Genomic DNA, 20,085 nt, shown 5'->3' with positions numbered 1-20,085 from the left:
TGTCAAAATATTTAGCCGGGCTAAGCATCTCAAGAAGCTTCATAGACTGAACTGGACTGCTTACAAAAAAAACATGGACAAAAGGATAAACGAAGTTGCCAGTGCAAAAGAGAACTAGGCTTGTCCACAAGACCACTCCATCAAAAATTCCCATTCATGTGCTCTGAAAGCGACCCAACACTGGGTACAATGTACACGAGTAGATCAGATCCAAATATGTTTTCCATGCTAGATATGGAACCATGGCAGCTCTTATTCATCTCAGATCAAGATAGTTTTTTTTATGTTTCTTTTGTTCGTCATTATTATTTACTACAGAGCCATGGAAACCTTGTAATCAATAGATTACGCAAAGGGTTAGCACTTGGACCAGCCTTAGTCGTTCTTCGCCTTGATAAACTTCTTGATGATGCCCATCATCTCACTTCCAGGGAATCGTCCAAGGCAGCCCCTTGCAGCGGCAATCTCATTGAATTCACACACAGAATCACCACTGAAAGCTTTAAGTTGACCAGGCTTGTGCTCAGCTGATTCTATATTGTCTAGCAAATCTTCTCCAGATTTTACTGAAGGGAGTGGGAAATCATCAAGGGGTGTGCCCAACACAGTATCCTCCCCAATGGCTCCCACATAATCTCTCAGCCGGCAAATTGTAAATGGGACGGGTTCAAAGCTATGGTCACCGTATTCAACAGGAGTAGAATGGTCTCCAGTGACACAAAGGAAGTACTGGTAGTGTCCGGCCTTTTCAGCTTCCCAAAGGAGCCTTGTAAGCTGACCAATAGCCCGATCAACAGCTTCTAGACCCCGCACCTTTAACTTGACAGCCTTATCATGACCAGCATCGTCAATGGCCTGCAGCGACATCCGGAGAGGAGCTATCAGAACCAACCACACCGTCAATATTAGCTTGAAAAGGGCCTGAAATGTGCATTTACCTTTATGTGCAAGAACCCAAAGTCATATCCATTTTCTTTTCCAGCTTTATATTCATCCTCCCCAGGCACAAAAACACGAGGTGGTGTATCCATAGGGGCAGAGAGTGCCTTTGCTATAGCTTTGGCTTTGGAAGTCAAGAGAGTACGATAATCTCCGGTTGCTCCAGGTGCTTCAAGGATATCAATGCCCAGTGACAGTCCCAGGCCAGCTATGATTTTAGTAGGAGCTACCATGCATGGTGCAAGTCCATGCTTGCTTTCGAAGGCAGGTACCTAACAGAGCCACATGAAACTTCAGTCAGAAGTTATTTCAGAAGTATCAAGTTCCAAGTAGGGGAAAATCATGCCAAATCTTAGCCAGGGCAAAAGCATGTCAAATCCACAGAATCTGTAAGCCTGCGAAAGCTACCTAAACCAATTTTTTATGTTGCTACTAAAGTACCATATAGGACTAGTAACGGTAGTACCAGATATTTTACACTAACCTCAATCCGGATACCGCAGCCTCGCAACAGCACAACATTTGCAATGTTCTTCCCCTCAGCTGCACGCTTTGCATTGATGGGGTGAGAAACCAGTATCCGTGTAATCTCCCTAGAAAGCTCGTTGACCACAGCTGCAGTGTTTTTAGCTTCTTCTGAGTCATCCAATGGTTCAGCTTTCAGATGCAAGCGGTTGTCTTTCAAGGGATCGGTTCCAGAAATGTTCCCACTCAGCTTTGGTCCTTTGACAACCACACCACATCTGTGCTCAGTGGCATACCTGCAGAGAGAAAGGGTATGTATTACAGTAGTAACAACACACCATACATACTTCAATGAGGAAAAATGCGCCGATGAGTAAGTGCTGCACCTGACTCTGACTTCATACTCAGGAAAAGATGGAAGCTTCAGTCCATCCAACGCAGCACAGAGGATAGGGCCTTCCTCCTCAAAATGACGATCTGCCCTCCTGCTGACAATAACCCCTGTGCCCTCATCCAATGTAGCAAAGTTGGACTGCATGCAAATTGAGCACACAATTCAGCGATGGGATTAATACATTCATCAGTTGATACGTATACTATAAGAAACATTAAATATTGTCCAGGGATAAAAAGGAAGAAAGAAAACATAGGTGAAACATGCTTCTTTCCACACTACAGCCGCTCAAATTCAATGATCCAAGCCATTTCTTAGAAGAGCTACAGCCCAAGATCTGACAAAAAGTGTTGGCCAAACTTAGTTACTGCATGCACACTCTTGAATGATCTGAACCATTGCTAACTACCTAAAATTACAGCCTAAGAGTCTAACGAAACTGAGCATCAATTTACAACGCAAAACAGAAGACTGAATGATGAACAATAACTGCTGGGTATACAAGTTGACAGCAGAAGGAGCCAGCTTTAACAATAGAACGGCAAGAACACACTATGATCTGAACAAATCGAGCTACCACTACTTCAGCTGCAATCCGGTGCTACCCAAGAACGGGGTGCCGACCTTGAAGGCGATGTCGCCGGGCGCCATGGCGAGCCCGGCGCCCATGGACTCGAACGCGCCGCGCCCGCGGTAGTACACGCGCGGGTCGTACCCGAGCAGGGAGAGGTGCGCCGTGTCGCTGCCGCACGCGAGCCCGGGCTCCACTGGGTCCATGAGCCCCGCCACCCCAGCCGCCGCCACCGCGTCCAGCCGCGGCGCGCGCGCCGCTTCCAGCGGCGTGCGCCCGCCCAGCGACGGGATCGTCACGTCCCCGATCCCGTCCACCAGCACGAACGCCACGCGGCTCCGCCTCGGCCCCCTCCCCTCCGCCCTCGCCATCGCCGCCGCCGCAGCAAAGGCCACTCGCCTCCCCTCTTCCCTTGCTCTCTGCTGCTGCTGCCCGCGAGATGCCTCTGCCGCGTGCTGGTTCAGCAGCGGCGGGCGGGTTGGGTTGGGTACGGTCCGATCGAACCAGACGCGGCGGTTTCCGGCTCGGGCATCGAACCGGCCGGTTCGGGCCTACAAGAACCGGGCGAGCCCGAGGCCCGGTACCCAAATCTGCAACGCTTGGCGCTCGCTCGGCTTCGCCCTCCACCCCCCTCGCCCCCCGCCCGATCGCCGCGTCCCCTCGCCGCCGGTGATCGCCGGGGCGCCGCCGCGGCCGCGCGCTGGTGGTTCCCGCTCCCTCCTCGGTGTCCTCCTTTCTCCCGCGTCCGGCCCGCCGGTCTCGCGCCCTCCTGCGCGGGGGCCCCTCTCGCCGCGGAATTTGGCATGTGACGCGGGGGGCGAGGGCGAGGATGCGGATGCGGCGGCGGAGGATGCGGATGCGGCGGCGGCGTTGCGGGGTTGATTGATTGATTGGATTTCGAGATTGATTTGTCCAGATTTTTTTTGAGATTTTTCGAGGGAAGCGCGTGCTTCAGGAATTCGGTTGCTCCAGGTGAGACACTTGTAAACGTAATTTTCCGGTGTTTTTTACCTGATTAATTCGTTGGTATAATTCGATCTAATTTTTTGGGCTGGTTGGAATGTGCCGGTGAGGTGCTGATTTGCGGAATCTTTGTGATGATCCAGACACTTTATTGGTTAGGAATGTGATCTCTATTCAGAAATGTTGTAGTGGACATAATGCAACTTTGCCTGATGGTAAATGGTGGCATTTGTTTGTGACGCTGGATTACTAGTTAGTAATGTCCGCAGCATTGTTTTTTTTTAAAGAACTTCAAATGCAGTTGATTTGAATTAGGGGACGCTACTGACTGTAGCAGTAATATCACAACTTTGCAGTACCCATGCCGTGGTAAAATTGCTGTTTAATTAATGTAACATCAGATGCTGGAGTGTCGAATGTGGTGGTGGAGCAGCCATTGTTTCGGCAGTTGTTTAGCTATTATGGTGGTTTCACTTTATAAGCCTGAACTTCAAATAGGCATGAAGAGACTGGGTATGCATGTGAACTAAACATTTACAAGCACTGGGTGATATGTGGGCCCAGCATACAATTGTTTTTTTGGGGGGTTGCATTATGATGTTGTTGAGGAACTGCAGGGTTCTGGAATGTCGAACTGTAACATAGGTGTGCAGTTACCCTCATTATTTTGAGTTTTGGGGTTATATTAGACTTGAAATTTGCAGGTCATATATTAATTTTGCTATTTGTTTACATGATTATCAATTTGTAGATCTAGTTTTGATTCCAATGTTCATGCATACCAGTTGCCAGTTGGTTTGTACTTTTGATGTTAACGTAGAAGCATACAAAACTAACTCTTTATCAAGATGTTATTCTGTAACTGGGGCTTTTATATCCTGATAAATCACTGGAGTCCTGAAATAATGAACATTCGTTACTTCAGATGTATGGTTTTGTATTTCCTTGCATTTTCAAGTTCAAACCTATAGTTTAAAACCTTCTTTATTGGTTCAATTTATTTGCTACTGATTTCTAAACTTTACTAGCCTCAGAGAAAATGCGAGACTCATGCATCATAGTGGGACTTGGGGGCACAGAAAGCTAATACAAGAGGATAGATTGGGTAAAGCTAGGCCAGAGAACTTTTCTATACAGATGTCCTATATGCCATTACGAAACTTATGAAGGTGATTAGGATTTAGATTTACACAATAGAATACCTTAACTTTCTTCAACCTTCAGTTAATATTAACATATTATATCTTTTTAACTGTGTGGATAGTGTAACATCTTTAGTCTGCGATTAACATGTAACAAGAGTTGAAGCTTCATGAAGTTCTTGTTTGTGTTGATCGTTGCTGCTGACAAATGGTAGAAAACAATATTCTTGTATGGTCTCCCCAAAGCCTCAGTAGGGTATCATCAGGAATTCTTAAAACCTTAGAGGACAGAGATACTTAGATAATGATGTTTGTGCATGCTGTTCTTTAGTGGCTCCCTTCCCCTTACATAGTATTGTTAGACTCTGATTTTTTTTCTTCATAATCCATCTTTCTTTCCACAGAACATGAGGTACTATACTCTTATTTATTTTGGTTTTAGATGTATTTGCTTTCAGTAGTCAAAATGAGAGGCCTCTCAATATAGACCCAAAAAAGTGAGGTGCATTTGACTTTGGCTATAATAATATAGTCATATGGATATATATTTTTGGTTTATATTCCAGCAATTTTAAGTTCAGAAAGTACTTTGGTGGCTATGTCATTTTTGTATTTATTATGTGTTAACAATTGGGCTTGATAATGTGCTCCCTTATGTCACTTAGATCCAACTATGTTCATGTTGAATTATGTCAGTTATGGCATGTAACACGTGGCTGGATTGTAGGTTGCATTTCAAAATGGTTTGCATGCCGGGGCATTTTAAAATGGCTTCTGTGCTGAAGCTTGTAATGACAGAAAATCACACAGCACCAGGTAAAGTATAGCTTATATTTTAGTATTTTGGTTTTCCATTTAGCTTGCCAACTTCATCCACAAGACCACAATACTTCAATATTTCATAGTTAGGTTGGAAATTGGATTTAGTCTTTATGAAGTGTACAGTTCCTATGTACTTGTCGGATTTTATTGGATTTGTGCAGTCCACTAATAAAGTTGTTCATGATTAGTTGAGATATAATGGTGCACCAAGTTACTAGAACTTGTGCAACTTGCATTTTTTTCCTTAAAAAAAATCAACTTGACTGGTTCTGTGCAAAGAGAAAGGGAGAATATCAAACTCTAGAAAAAAGTAACTGAGAAAACATTCCATGGAAAATGAAATACTATTCATATACAAATTCTTCTATGGATTCAAAGGATAGTTTAATTTGTTACTGGACTTAGTTATATTTAACTCAATGGCCCAATGCAGTGTGCATGTTTTGTTTCAGTGAGTCACACTTGTTTTATGTTCTGGAGCATAAATGGCATTGGTCCATAAGTACTCTTTACTTGATGGCTCCCCCTACCGCTTCCCCTCCTGACACCTCCCCTTCCCAGAGCCTCCCGCCGGTGTCCACCCCGGAGCCGGTAGCCACCACCAAGGCCGTGCAGCCCTCACGGCCAACCTCCTAGCACCCTGCCCCGGCGTCGGTTTATCCGTCCTTACCCCTCTCCCCTTTGGCACATCCTTTCAAGCCGGCTGGCCGTTCGAAGGAGGAACGCTGGAGCGATGGTTCTCCCACCTCTGAAGGTTTCGTAAGTCTCCTGAGGAGGGCCTCCTACCGTGACGTGCTTCTAGCCCCTCCTGTCTTGGCCGCAGCCGCGGAGTCCCTGGAGTCCTTTGCTTTGCCAGTCGACCGGCCGCCGGTGAAGAGACAGCCGCGCCTGCCGCGCCCGCCACGCCAACTCAGGTCAGTCATCGTGGGCAACATCCGCTCCAAGGTACACCATGGCCGTTTGGCCGGTCGTGGTCCGGATGTGGATGGATTCCAGTTGGTGCTGCGAAGGTGACGGCGTCGCGGCTTTGGCAAGTGCCGCCCCGCTCATGGAGGTCGCCGCCAGGTCCCGGATGATTTGAGGAACACGTGCTTCAACTGTTTTTCAACGGCTCATCACGCGACTGAATGCCGCCGCCAAACTTGCTGATTTCATTGCCGGCGACCTGGGCATCGTTCGTACCACTGTCCGGCTCGCCGGGAGAACAGAGCCCCTCTAGTATGGGCACCGGCGTCGTCCGATTACCGTTCGTCCTCCACCCAAGGAGAGTCTCTGTATGGCGGCGCATTTTGGCTCCCGCGGCGGCGTGGGGCGTCCAGGATCAAGGGTGGTGTTCGACTGCCGGTGCAGACACCGGCGGCTCTAGTGGTGCTGGGAGGCAATGAAGAAGAAACAGGCGCCGGCGCTCTTCCACCCGCCGGAACCATACTAATGGACGTCAAGACCCGGACAGTGGCGGCGAAGGCTCTCAACCCACAAAGCCTTTGGCGCCGTCCATGGTCGCTGCTCTACCACACATTGGCGTGCCACCAGTGGAGAAGTGTGTCCTGGACTGGTCAGGTGGCATGACCCAGGTCGAAGACTCTCTGGCACGCTTTCTTCGTTTTGGTCATCACCGGCGGGCCGGATGAGCAAACAGCGTCACGCGTCTATGGGAATGGTAGACCCATTAGAGCATCCTCATTCAGGCTTCACCTTAAACGATGGTCATGACAAGCTTATGCTGAAGCAGGATCCTTGCGAGTTCTGGTGAATGTGACGCTCAGGGGAGTTCCACAACATGAGTGGAATCTAAGGACGGCTGAACATCTCTTGAACAAGCATTGCTAGGTACTCCGGCTCCTTCCAGAGACGACGGATCGTTCAGACTTGTCAGCTTTCAAGCTCCTGGCCTAGTGTTCTCAACCTGAAGCAATTCCGTCAGCCATGGTTCTGGAAGTTGTTGAGCCGCCCACTAAAGACGATGAGTGGCCACTGATCAAGAGGAGCCTGTGCTACAATATCAGCATTGCTACTGCTATCATCTTCCCTTTGGAGGGGGAGGAGGCCTCTGGTCCGTCTTCCTCCTCTGATGGTGATGGCCATGAACCCAGGCAACAGCGCCGTCGTCGATCGCCGTCTCCTCCCCCGCCGGTTGACGGCTCCGGTGAGGTTCGAGGAGCGCGAATCCCGGTGCACGATCGCCTGGGTCCCAGAGCCCCCGCTTCGGGCGAACAAGGTGGCCCACACCAAGTTGCCACGACGTCAATCTCTCCAAGAACTGAGGGGGCCAGCATTGATGGGCCATCGAGTCCCGTCCTAGAGGAGTTAGCGACGGGGCCTTCAACCCCGATTGCTTCGGGTCCCGCCCCCTCCACGCATGCGCCGGATTCGATTCCCAAGGCGATTAATGCGGTGGCTGCGGGCGTGGGGGAGGAGGCAGAGGCGGGCGTGCTACTGTGCATTGAAGAGTCTTCGTGTCTCACCCCGGAGGGCGTGTGGGCAGAGGCAGCAGCGGGCGTGCCGCTGTGCATTGATGAGTCTGCGAGCCTCATCCCCGAGGGCGCGCGGGCGGAGGTGGAGACGGGCGTGCCGCTGGGCATTGAAGGGCCTTCGGGCCTCGTCCCGGAGGGTGGCGTGACAGGGCATTCATCTCCTGATGCTTCGGGACTCGCCTGCTGCATGCTCATGCCGAACTCGATGGCTGACCACATCCTTTTGGTTGCCATGACCGTTACTGCTGAGGCGACGGGTCTGACGGCAGTAGCAGCGGCGGGTCTGATATCTGTTCCCGAGGAGGAGAGGGACGCCCCGGACCCACCCTTTACCGGCGGCCGGTCTGACCTGGAGGACCTCCCGGAGGTCAACACGGGGGATGCTGAACCGCCACCAGAGGACGGAGAAGACGTTCAAGACTTGGCGGAAGGAGGTGCGGCACTAGAGGAGCCTTCCATGGCGGCCTCCCCTCAACATCTGCTGCTGAATGGGGGTGGTGCCTCCCCCAGACGTCAGACTGGGCTGGTTCAGAGCCTCCCACTGGTGTATTCCAGGAAGCGCCTCCGCTCAAGGGCCTCTCCACCAACACAGGACGCTTCTCCACCCCCTGAGTCTCCCTCGACCGCTCTACTACGCAAACTCGACAAGGTTAGCAAGCCCATCGATGCTCTGCTCCCCCAACCCCTGATTCAGAAACGGAGGATGAAGAAGCCACTACCGGGGTCCTTGCCGCGCCGTAGCAGAAGGTGGCTGGAGCAGAACCTTGTTCCCCTGGACCGGTGATCAGTCTAGCTCAGAGGAAGGTGATGAGGAGCCTGGGTTTTGGTCTACAGAAGAAGATCGATGTTACTGTTCAGGATGAATATGGCAAGCTTTATGGACAGCTACTGTCTGAATCTCATGTCTCGGCGCTGGCTGCAATCTTTGGTTGGACAGTGGAGGAGGGGTAGCAGGCACGCTCTGCTGACGTGCTTGCCTCCCTCTAGATTTTTGTTTTGGTCGCCCCTTTAGTTTCTGATGATGAATGCTTCCTCAATTTTGATTTGGAACGTGCGGGGACTCAATGGAACAGCTAGGCGGAATTCAGTCAGGGACGTCATACTGTCGAGTAGTGCTGAGATAGTTTGTCTTCAAGAGACTAAAATTGAACACATGAATCAGCGCGTGCTCCTTTTAGTCCTTGGCTCATCCTTTGATAAATTTGTTGCTTTACTGGCTAATGGAACTAGGGGAGGAGTCTTGATTGCCTGGAAGAGCAACACCTGCCAAGCCATCGCTACTCGGGTCGATACTTATTCAGTCTCAGTTCAGTTCTCTGAGCAGGAGGGCCGTAACTGGTGGTTCACAGGAGTTTATGGCCTTCAAGATGATGAAGAGAAGGTACTGTTTTTACAGGAGCTTAGAAACATTAGGAGCCTATGCAATGGCCCTTGGTTGCTTGCAGGCGACTTCAACCTTATATACCAGGCAGCAGACAAGAACAATGCTAATCTGGACAGAGCCATGATGGGTAGATTTAGACGTTTTTTGGATGATTCCGAGGTCAAAGAAATACCTCTCTTGGGTAGAAAATACACCTGGTCAAATGAAAGGATGTCGCCCACCCTTGTTAGGCTCGATTGAGCATTCTGCTGTTCAGAATGGGAGGACATTTTCCCTGATTCTATTTTGCAAAGTGATGCTTTGGGAGTGTCTGATCATTGCCCTCTAATTCTTGGGCTGAAGATTAATACAGCCGGCAAGTGCCGCTTTCATTTTGAGAGTTTCTGGACCAAGGTTCCAGGTTTTATGGAGGCTGTGCAGCAAAATTGGGAAGCTCCTGTGCAAACTAATTGTGCAGTTGAGCGCCTCTTTCTTAAACTGCAACGCCTTAGCAAAGGTCTTCAAAAGTGGGGACAAAGGAAAGTGGGGAACATCAAGCTGCAGCTGGAAATGGCCAAGGAAATTATCCATCGGCTTGAGATTGCTAGGGACTCTCGTGAGCTTTCTGCTAGTGAGGAATGGCTGCGCAAGAAGCTCAAGCTCCATTGCCTTGGTTTGGCCTCTCTTGAGCGAACCATTGCCCGGCTGCGGTCAAGGATCCTTTACCTCCGGGGAGGAGATGCAAATACAGCTTTTTTCCACCAGCAGGCTCGTTTCAGGAAGAAGAATTTTATTGCAAAATTACAGGTGGATGACCTACTGGTTACTTCCCAAGAGGAAAAACAGGAAGCAGTCCTGAACTTTTATGATAATTTGCTTGGTACGGCTGAGGAGCGGAATTTCTCAATTGACCTTGATGAGATTGGCATACAGCCTAGGGATCTATCTCCACTTGATGCCCCCTTCACTGAGGATGAAATCTGGGCAACCATTTGAGATTTGCCCCTTGATAAAGCACCAGGACCAGATGGTTTTACAGGTCGTTTTTGTAAGACCTGCTGGAGTATTATCAAATGTGACTTGCTGGCCGCCTTCCATGCTATTCATCGAGGGCATGTGTTCAAATTTAGGCTGCTAAACTCTGCTTTCATCACTCTTTTACCCAAAAAGATGGATGCTCTGTATGTCAAGGACTATCGGCCTATAAGCTTGATTCACAGTTTTGCCAAATTAGTAACAAAGGTACTGGCCAACCGGCTTGCTCCTCTGCTGCCTTCTATGGTTTCAAGCAATCAGAGCGCCTTTATCAGGGGGGAGAAATATCCATGACAACTTCCTGTTTGTCCAACAAATGGTGAAATCCTTGCATAAAAAGAAAGAGGCTCATATTCTCCTCAAGCTGGATATTTCCAAAGCATTTGACTCGGTTTCATGGTCCTTTCTCCTGGAAGTCATGAGGCAGTTGGGTTTTGGACAGAAATGGCGGGACATGATAAGCCTAATTTTGTCAACCTCATCTACTTGAGTGTTGGTTAATGGGGAGCCAGGGGAATCTATTCTTTATAGTCAGGGCCTTCGTCAGGGAGATCCACTCTCCCCCATGCTCTTCATTCTGGTCATGGACGTCCTAAACTCCCTAGTGGATTACGTGGCGAGAGAGGATTTGCTTCAGCCACTTGCTGTCCAGCATGTTAGACATCGGGTCTCCTGTTTTGCAGATGATGCTGTGATTTTCCTTAGGCCAGAAAGGACTGATCTGCAGGTAATCAGAAACATTCTTGACCTGTTTGGACATGCATCTAGTCTCCATACCAATCTGGTGAAAAGTTCTGTGTCTCCCATTCACTGCTCGGAAGATGAAATGAATATCACTGCTGAAGTCCTGTCTTGTGCAGTCAAAGATTTTCCATGCACTTATCTTGGTTTGCCTCTGTCTATTAATAAGCCCACCAAAGAAGTGTTACTGCCATTGATTGACAAAGTAGCTGATCATTTGCCCAGCTGGAAGGCATCTCTAATGAATAGAGCAGGTCGGTTGGTATTGGTTAAGGCTGTTTTATCTTCCACTCCCATTTATTCCTTGATAGCTCTTGATCTGCCAAGGTGGGTGATAAAAGCCATCGACAAGAGAAGAGGTTTTCTTTCGAAAGGTCAGGAACAAGCCAATGGGGGTAACTGCCTGGTGTCATGGGAAAGAGTACAGCGGCCCCTGGAGTATGGAGGTTTGGGGATCCTTAATCTGGAAACTCTTGGCTGGGCACTGCGAGTCAGATGGTTGTGGGCTCAGAAAACTGATCCTTCTCGACCTTGGTCTGGATTTCAAATTCAGGTTCCTCAAAATGCCGAGGCCTGTTCAAGGTGGCAGTAGACCATATTGTGGGCAATGGGGTTTCCACTCTCTTTTGGAAAGATAGGTGGATTGAGGGCAAAACTATAGAGGAATTGGCTCCCAACCTGTTCAAAGCCATCCCTAAAAGGACAATTAAAAGACGGACAGTGGCCCAAGCCCTTGATAATCGAAGTTGGGTTGCTGATATAAAGGGTGCACTCTCAGTTCAGGTCCTGTTGGAATATCTCCAGATTTGGGATCTTGTTGACAGAGTTGTGCTGCAGCAAGATGCCCCAGATCAGCATCTGTTGGTTGGCTGTGTCTTTACAAGACAAATTTGTTCCCTGGTCCTCCAACCTCTACATCTGTCAGCCCTGATACCCTCTCCTTCTGAAGCTCGTTTTTCATTTTGGTGGAAGAAGTCATTGCGCTCAGTCCCTAAGGAGATAAGGAAAGGGCTTAACTCGCTGATTATTTTGGTTTCCTGGGAAGTTTGGAAACACAGGAATTCCTGTGTATTCGAGAATGCCAGACCTAGCATCCCCCTGCTGCTCCAGACAGTGGCTGACGAGATTAGTATTTGGGGCATGGCTGGGGCATCTAAACTCCAGGATCTCCTGGGGAGGCCGCAGGCCCCAACAGTCTAGGTCAGGAGGTCTTTGGTCGAGGTCGGGTTTGTTTCTGTGGCATGTTTATAGGCCTCTTTATGTAGGTTTGTGGGTGTGTGTTCTGTGCTGTGGGGGTTTTAGTCCTTAACCGGACTTTTGTTTTCTCTTTTCTCTCTTAATGAAATGACATGCAGCTCTCCTGCGTAGTTCGAGAAAAAAATGTTTTCACTCAGTTTGGGATTATTGATTTGTTTTGCAAAATTTTGACAATATGTTTTGTACAGTGCAAAATCAATGATTGCATGCGGATTATCTTGGTTAGTTGGTTTATTTGGTAGTAAGTAAGTTATAACCTTCATATATCTCATCATGTGCATGCTAAAAATGGTGTGGTTTTTGTTATGTATGCACAGCTAGCTTATGGTTGATCTTTTGATTGTTGTCTATCTTTTGTTCCTTGGGTTTCTTTTTGTCTCTCTTGAGTGAATAAACATATAAAACATAGGGACTGGTACTGAAATGATGCAATCCGTGTTTCTAGTGTGTTTGAGAATGAAAAAAAATCTGTTCTGTTACTTTTGGCAGATGATGTGATGCATGAGATGACTGCGGCACAGGTCCTGCAAAAGCAACTGTTTGACGCACACGAACCAAATTTACTAGATGAAAATGGTAAGCTCCCCTTGCTGAACTAAAAGATTTCAGTTAGTTTCTCTAGTCTCTCTCTAGTAATAAGGGTTATCTTTACCAGGTGGCACAGGTAGACCTTTTTTGTGCTACTGGCTTTTACCTCATATGTGTTTTTTTTTGTTAGCTTGATATTTCGCTGCCGTCATATGCATTTATATTGCCTGCTATGTGTACTATTTCTACGACACATGGTTCTAATATATCAGATAATTGTAGCTCACATGTAAAAGTCACCTGTTGAAGCTACTACTTAGTTTATTAACTTATCCAATAAATTTGTGCAGATATGCATATATTTGGATCAAAACCTATGGCTGATCCTTTGGACCTGGTAACTTTGATGAATCTACCTGTATGCTTTCCCTTTTTTGACAATGGCTGATCCACTGGATCAAAAACTCTTTTATTGAAGGTCTGCTGTAGTACTTGCAAGAAGCCAGTCAAGGCTAGCCAATATGCAGTTCATACAGGTGCTATTAACATTTTTGCTTTAACATTATGTAGGGGTAACTACTTGTACTTAAGTTCAATCTGCTCATGTTTTAGGAGTAACAGATCTTGTCAAGTTTGTGTAATTCATCACTGATCTTCTGTGGACATTTAACCCACAAATTCAAACTCATAATATAGCACAAATCAAGATTTTTCAATGCATAATTATATATTTTGCAACTGTTTTGCTATAATGCACCTGGGTGCATTTTGTATACAGAATGCACCCACCCTCTGGTTGCAACTGGTTTAGTCTCCTTGTTGCAACTGGCTTGATCCAAATTGCAACTAGTACGCGTCCAGTTGCAACCGGTTCAGACAGACTTGCAACCGGCTCAGTTCGAGTCGCAACTGGTTTGCGTCTAGTTGCAACCGGCTCGGTCCGAGTTGCAACTAGTTCAGTCCAGTTGCAATCAGTTCCGTCGAGTTGCAATTGGTTTTATCTCTCAGTTGCAATTGCAGGGTCTGTGCATTCTAAACAGAGAATGCACCCGGGTGCATTTTAGCCTCGCCCTATTTTGCAATTTATACATGTGAAAAGAAGCCCTAATTTGTTACTATTTACATCATTTAACTTAATAGTTGATTAGTGTGTATTTCTTACAATTTCGATACACCTGCTTAGAAAAGTTGGTGGCATTGCCATTTAAAGCATCAGTCACTCCACTGGCCAATAATCTTAATTAAAATGGTGTTATAGTCAAATCCCTTTTATGTGATTTTTCAAATACAAATGGTGGCTTGACTTGTTTATTATTACCCAGTGTGTAAGATGAATACTATCATAGAATATGTGTAGCCAACGTTTAGAAGCTGGCATCACCGTTTCAGTAAATTTGTGATCATAAGCATCCAGTATTTTTTAGCCTTTTCATTGAGACATTTGTTTTCATTTTGCAGAGCGATGTAGTTCAGGGAAGGTAAATACAAATGATTCAGTGGGTGTTGATCATGAAAGTCCTACAAAGCCCCGAAAGAAGGGCAGAAAAATAAAAGTGATAAGTAATGGAAGTATCCTATTGTTTATGAGGCAGCCTGTTTATTCATGTTTAGTTTACTGTTAATCCTTTCTTACTGCTATTTGTATTCTCCATGTGGAATACTCTTCTTAAACTTCCTTCATTAATTTACTCTAAATGTTGTGGGTCTTCAAAAGTTTTGCTGCCTTGACATCTGATAGATCAAAAAGTACACATAAAAGTGAAAGCAAAATTTCAACCTGAAAGCAAGAACGGTGCCAATACTTTCGAGTTGGACAATGGACGTGCCAGTAAAGTACAGCCTATAGATTCCACAGGTGATCAAAGTTTGTGCTATTTTCTCTGTAAATATTGTTATGAATTTGGTGACTTTTTTTATCCTTATGCTTTCCTTTTCGCTGAATTTTCTCAGGGGACATTTGATCTCTATGCCTAGTGTTTGAATGATATTGTGTGTCCATATTAGCTTGCAATGCCTAATTATATAAATTTGTGGGTTCATTTTTAGTTGCATGTAATGATTGGAGTCATATGACCAGGGATATTACATAGGAAACCAATGCATTTACTCTTGCATATGTTTTTATCTAAACAATAGTGTCTAGCCTTTTCTTGCCTAAAATGAGTAGTTGATCTTTTGTTTTTTTTGGTAGAATTTATTTACATCCGTTTTTGTTTTGTAGTGCTATCTGTTAGATGTATATGTACTGTTGGTATTTTCTCTTTTGTATTAGGGGGTTTTGTTTAGGGGGTGTTTGGGAGGAGGGGGCTAAACTTTAGCCCTGTCACATCGGATGTTCGAATACTAATTAGGAGGATTAAACATAAGCTAACTACAAAACTAATTGCAGAACCCCTAGGCTAAATTGCGAGACGAATCTATTAAACCTAATTAATCCATCATTAGTGAATGGTTACTGTAGCACCACATTGTCAAATCATGGACTAATTAGGCTTAATAGATTCGTCTCGCGATTTAGCCTAGGGTTGTGTAATTAGTTTTGTAATTAGTCTAGGTTTAATACTCCTAATTAGTGTCCAAACATTCGATGTGACGGGGGCTAAAATTTAGCCCCCTCCTCCCAAACACCCCCTTATATTTACCCCTTCCTGTACCTGTATATATTTGGGCCTAGTGCTCCTATTATGAATATAAGTGCTATTTCTAACATGGTACAGAGCCAAACTAGGGTTAGGTTTCTTCTCAATCTGCCCTAGGGTTCCTTCTTTTCCCCTTTGCACGTTGCACTTGCGTGCTATTTCCTCGTCGATCCTCTTGTTGAGATCGGCTCTGTTCTCTTCGCCGTTGAGGACGCCTTCGCCCCTGCCTGATGGTGTGACATGCCGCTGCCAGTACTCGGCCGTCACCGCCGTCCTCCCGCTCGCCCGCCTTGGCCTCCCGTCTCGTCGTCGCCCCAGCGCCGCGCCTGCGGCTTGTTGCCGCCGCTCATCCGGCCGCCCGCCGGATCTCCCACCCGCTTGCACCGACGACCGCCGGATCGCCTGCCCGCGCCGACATCCGTTGGACCGCCCGTGCGCTCGCCGTCCGTCCGCCCGTGCTCGTTTGGTTAAAACGAGTCTGACCTCTGAGGATGAGGGCTCTGTAGAAAAAAAGAAAAGAAAGAAAAAAACAAAAAAAATGCTTGCGCCATTGTTCCTCTGCGCTCTCGCCGTCGCCCGCCACTGCTCTACTTGCGCTCTCGCCGTCACCATGGCTCCTTCTTCGGCTACTTCGTCTAGTGGTGTCCCAGTGTTACGTTGTCCAGTGCTGATCAATGGCACCAACTATCGAGATTGGGTTCCTCGTCTACAGATTCATATGCATGGTCTTCGTCTTTGCGAGTTTCTGACTAGCGTGTTGCCTTGCCCACCTTGTCCCACTGCTCCTACATACCCGGTGATTCCTAAGGCTACGGTTGAAGAGAAGGTGGAGTTGGATTAGTTGCTTGTTGCTTATGATGCGGACGTGGTGAAGCTGCTTGCTGATTATGATGATCTTGCATCGTATGAGTCTCAGTTTACTGCATACACGATATGGGTTGATGAGGATGCTCGAGCTGCTTCTATTCTTGTTGCTAGACTGGAGGACAGGTTTTCGGCTGATATTGTTGAGCTTGATTTTGCACATCTCATGTGGGCCTTTCTTCGTAAGCGCTATGAGCCCACTGGTCAGTCTACCTTTCTTGCAGCCATTCGTTAAGAGTAGCTTATTCGACAGGGTGATGGTACAGTTGATGACTTCTATGCTCAGATTTTTGCTATTTGGCGCCAGATTGACACTCTTGGTTCTCAGTTGTCACCTAGCACTTTCAGTCTTGCCTGGGTCAGCAACAGGCCCTTGAGCTTCGCCGCACCTACGACTTCTTGACACGTCTCCGGGATGAGTTTGAGCCACTTCGTGCACAGCTGCTTTCTCGACATCCTTGTGTCTCTGATGGAGGCTCTTGCTGCTGTTCGTAATGAGGAGACTCGCTTTCTTGCTGGTGGATTGTTGCGGTACTCTTCAGTTTTGGCCGCCAGCTCCTCCACTTGACCTGTTGTTCCTCCAACTATGGTGCCTTCTTCTGAGAGTGGAGGGGGTGGAGCTCTTAAATGTGACTGGTGTGGCAAGGATAACCATGTGGAGGTATATTGTTACAGGAAGAAGAAGGCTTAGTCTCGTGAGGCTTAGTCTCGCCGAGGTGATCATTCTTCATAGGGTACCTTCGTGGGACTCTTTCACGCCGTCTATTATTTCCACGCTCTAGCTCCTTACATCTCCAGGCATATTGTGATGCTACCTAGGCTAGTGATCCCTCTGATCGTCGATCTCTTTCTGCCTATTGTGTTTTTCTTGGTGGTTCCCTTATTGCTTGGAAGACTAAGAAGCATGTAGCAGTTTCTCGTTCGAGTGCTGAGGCTGAGTTGCATGCTATGGCGCTTGTGACGGCAGAGGTGACTTGGTTACGGTGGTTGCTTGAGGATTTTGGTGTTTCAGTTTCTGTGCCAACTCCTCTTTTGTCTGACAGTACAGGTGCTATCAGTATTGCCCGTGATCCGGTGAAGCATGAGCTTACTAAGCATATTGGTGTGTTTGTTTCTTATACACGATCACAGGTTCAGGATGGGGTTATTGCTCTTCAGTATGTGCCTTCAGAGTTGCAGTTGGCTAATTTCTTTACAAAGGCACAGACCCGCGTTTAGCACAGATTTTATCTCTCCAAACTCAGTGTTTTTGACCCACCATGAGTTTGAGGGGGGTGTTAGATGTATATGTACTATTGATATTTTCCCTTTTGTATTAGGGGGTTTTGTGTATATTTCCCCCTTCCTATACCTGTATATATTTGGGCCTAGTGCCCCTATTACGAATACAAGTGCTATCCCTAACACTATCAATTTGCCTAAAAGTCACCTCAGAGGTATTGATTGCTTCTCAGTTGTCAGTATGCTTTGCATCCTCCTAGTGGTTGTAATGCTACAGATTATCTTCTGTTTATGTTTTTTCGTGCACAGACAAGTAGGAATGTTATGGAGTAATGATTTATGCACAGACAAGTAGGAATGTTATGGAGTGATGATTTACATTATTCTTTCTTGGATTAAAGCTAAGCAACAAGCAGTGTTTTTTTATTTGCACTAGATAGTCTAATCATTTTTAATGATCTGGGCTCCTACACTGATGCCTATCCAACAGACTCCGTTCCTTTTTTTCTCTTAGGTGGATTCCAGCTGCATGATTAGCATGTGGAATTCGGTTTTGGTGGGGGTTTGGGAGGAAAGAAAGGGGGGTGGGGAGAGGGAGGACCTATACTTTTTCCTTTTTTGCTCCCAATTTTCTGGGAACAAGTTTTTTCGGTTCTCATTCCTCTTGTTAACTGGCCATGGAATGAAGAGGATAAGAATCCTTCATCCTTACCAAGTTGCACAACGGTCTTAACTCCTTCAATGGTGCTAGTCCAAATGTTTTGGTGATCCTATAAACAGTGGATAATGGGAGTTCTGATTCTAAAATTTGACCCCATCCTTTGTATCATTCTCCTCTCTTCTTAATGAAAGCAGCTTTCCTGAGTTTTTGAAGAAAAAAGAAATTGTTTACACCCAGTTTCTTCATAATGAAACCTTGCCCGCGTAGCTCTATCTTCTACATTCCATGCTGGTTCATAGCACTTTTTTTTTTGCTTACCCAGTTAATGTTTGTTTAAAGTCAGTTGCATAGCTATGCAGCAGTAACCAGAAGGCCCAAGGCTCTACTTTGGATGTTCATCCAATTTCCCAACTGTTGTTTTGACTTGAGAATAATATAATTTTATTCAATTTTCATGGCATTGTTACCTCTGATTAGATAGTGTTTTGATTTTCTCATTTAATTATATCAGATGCGCCAGTTCCTCTCGCAACAAAAATGTATCATTCACAGGGTAACTACCGTCTTCGATTGGAGCTTGGTCAGCTGTATCGTGAATCATGTATGGAGCATTTGAGCAGCCACACAACTTTAAACTTGTCACATGGAAATGGATTAATGGCGTCACAGTTTACGCCATGTGACAATTCATCATTACCTGCTTCTCAGAAGAACCTTGTTCCTCAAACAAAGGTTTGATGCCACCCTGTAAGCACTGATAGGATATTTTGACATGTTCTCTTACTGATGATGCATTCTGCTATGTTTCTTCTCATCAGCTTATTGCAAGCACATCTGAATCATGCTCAGGAATTCCTCAGCAATTATCAGCAAGCACGCCTAACCACTCACTAATAACCAAAACTGAGAGAGCAGATACACAAGCATCTACGGTTAGCAATGAAGGTTCACGATCCAGATGCAACAAAGCTGCTGTTCCCCATTCGAGAAACAAAGGTTGGAACATGATCTTTCTTTCACTCCTGTAGTGACTTCATTGTTCATTCCTTAAAAACTTTGTTAAACAACAAATGAGTTGCGCTGGTCATATACACCCATCGAAAGGAATTGTAAGCACTTATTGACTAAAAGGCTCCCGAAAATCTTTATCATTGTTTAGCACCCTTATCCTGGCTTGTGAAAGAAAGTTATAGGATTTGGACCTACAATCACCGCATGCGATGCCTAAACCTTCTTACATGAAAGGAATGTGTAGCATTATTATCTTACTAGTAATTGCGCATTTTGTTCTCTAGGCAGCAAGAAGGCGCAGCAGCAAGCTAATGGACATGTTCATGTGATCAAGTCCTCAGTAGAGTAATAATAAGCTTATTAGCCCATTGGTAGGTACTCCACCATTGGCTTTTGTCACCTACAATTTCAATCTTGGAACACAGTTCATCACTCAATATAATAAGCTTGTGCTGATTGATTTTGCAGGTAATTTATTGGTCTAGTGGTAGTATCACCGGTGAAGAGTCTTTTCTTTGTTCCTTTTTCAAAAATTGGTTCTTATCAGGATGGTTTTGAATTGGACGGCCCGGATTTGGGATCATTTTGGTGAGTCAAGATCTCTGAAATTCATTATAACTATAATGCCATCACACGAATTTTAGCTCTTAACGTTGTCTCATCTGTTCCACTCAGGTTCGTCGACTCTTGGTATAAGAAGCTAACCAAATCTAGTTCTAGCACTGATGATGGAATCTACCTATTTAGCTGTAAATATGGCCTCAAAGGCCTTCTCTTCTACCTGCCTCACTTGCTGCGGAAGATTGTGAAACAGATGAACAATTTTAATATAGCCCTCATCTTCTCACTTCTCAGTATCCAGTTTGTGTTTGATTATTCTTCCCTTGTGCTAGGATTGTCAGTGGCAATGGATTGCTTTTATAGCGGTTGCTGTGGTTGCTCCTTTCTTTCCTTTTTCTTGTGCGTTCCTGCTGCGCGAGTTTATCGAGCAATGT

At 46.2% G+C, this 20,085-nt stretch overlaps 3 protein-coding genes across 5 annotated transcripts; 2 read left to right on the top strand and 1 right to left on the bottom strand.

The window, feature by feature from the left end:
• Positions 1-120: 120 nt before the first annotated feature.
• On the bottom strand, positions 121-2,801 carry LOC117848886 (uncharacterized). Its single transcript, XM_034730465.2, has 5 exons — positions 2,423-2,801; positions 1,791-1,936; positions 1,424-1,700; positions 939-1,211; positions 121-855 (listed from the first exon to the last, which is right to left on the bottom strand). The coding sequence occupies exons 1-5, from the start codon at positions 2,738-2,740 to the stop codon at positions 376-378; spliced, it is 1,494 nt and encodes a 497-aa protein (XP_034586356.1). The 5' UTR covers positions 2,741-2,801; the 3' UTR covers positions 121-375.
• A 178-nt stretch (positions 2,802-2,979) lies between these two features.
• On the top strand, positions 2,980-19,947 carry LOC117848887 (uncharacterized). 3 transcript variants are annotated; one of them, XR_004638958.2, is made up of 12 exons: positions 2,983-3,341; positions 5,202-5,290; positions 12,656-12,742; positions 13,045-13,091; positions 13,173-13,230; positions 14,153-14,263; positions 14,433-14,549; positions 18,591-18,811; positions 18,898-19,075; positions 19,375-19,461; positions 19,559-19,678; positions 19,766-19,947. XR_004638958.2 is itself a non-coding variant. In XM_034730466.2 (11 exons), the coding sequence occupies exons 2-10, from the start codon at positions 5,215-5,217 to the stop codon at positions 19,437-19,439; spliced, it is 960 nt and encodes a 319-aa protein (XP_034586357.1). In that variant the 5' UTR covers positions 2,981-3,341; positions 5,202-5,214; the 3' UTR covers positions 19,440-19,461; positions 19,537-19,579. The 3 variants fall into 3 exon arrangements, 1 of the variants encoding a protein (XP_034586357.1); XR_004638959.2 differs by lacking the exon at positions 19,375-19,461 and having other exon boundaries at positions 2,980-3,341; XM_034730466.2 differs by lacking the exon at positions 19,766-19,947 and having other exon boundaries at positions 2,981-3,341; positions 19,537-19,579.
• On the top strand, positions 8,789-12,623 carry LOC140222392 (uncharacterized). The gene has a single exon (XM_072292869.1). It carries the CDS (start codon positions 8,789-8,791, stop codon positions 9,392-9,394), a length of 606 nt encoding a protein of 201 aa, XP_072148970.1. The 3' UTR covers positions 9,395-12,623.
• Positions 19,948-20,085: the final 138 nt, after the last annotated feature.

The sequence above is a fragment of the Setaria viridis genome, chromosome 3, assembly GCF_005286985.2.
Source record: "Setaria viridis chromosome 3, Setaria_viridis_v4.0, whole genome shotgun sequence".
Taxonomy (NCBI): domain Eukaryota; kingdom Viridiplantae; phylum Streptophyta; class Magnoliopsida; order Poales; family Poaceae; genus Setaria; species Setaria viridis.
This window is presented reverse-complemented; position numbering and strand designations above follow the sequence as displayed.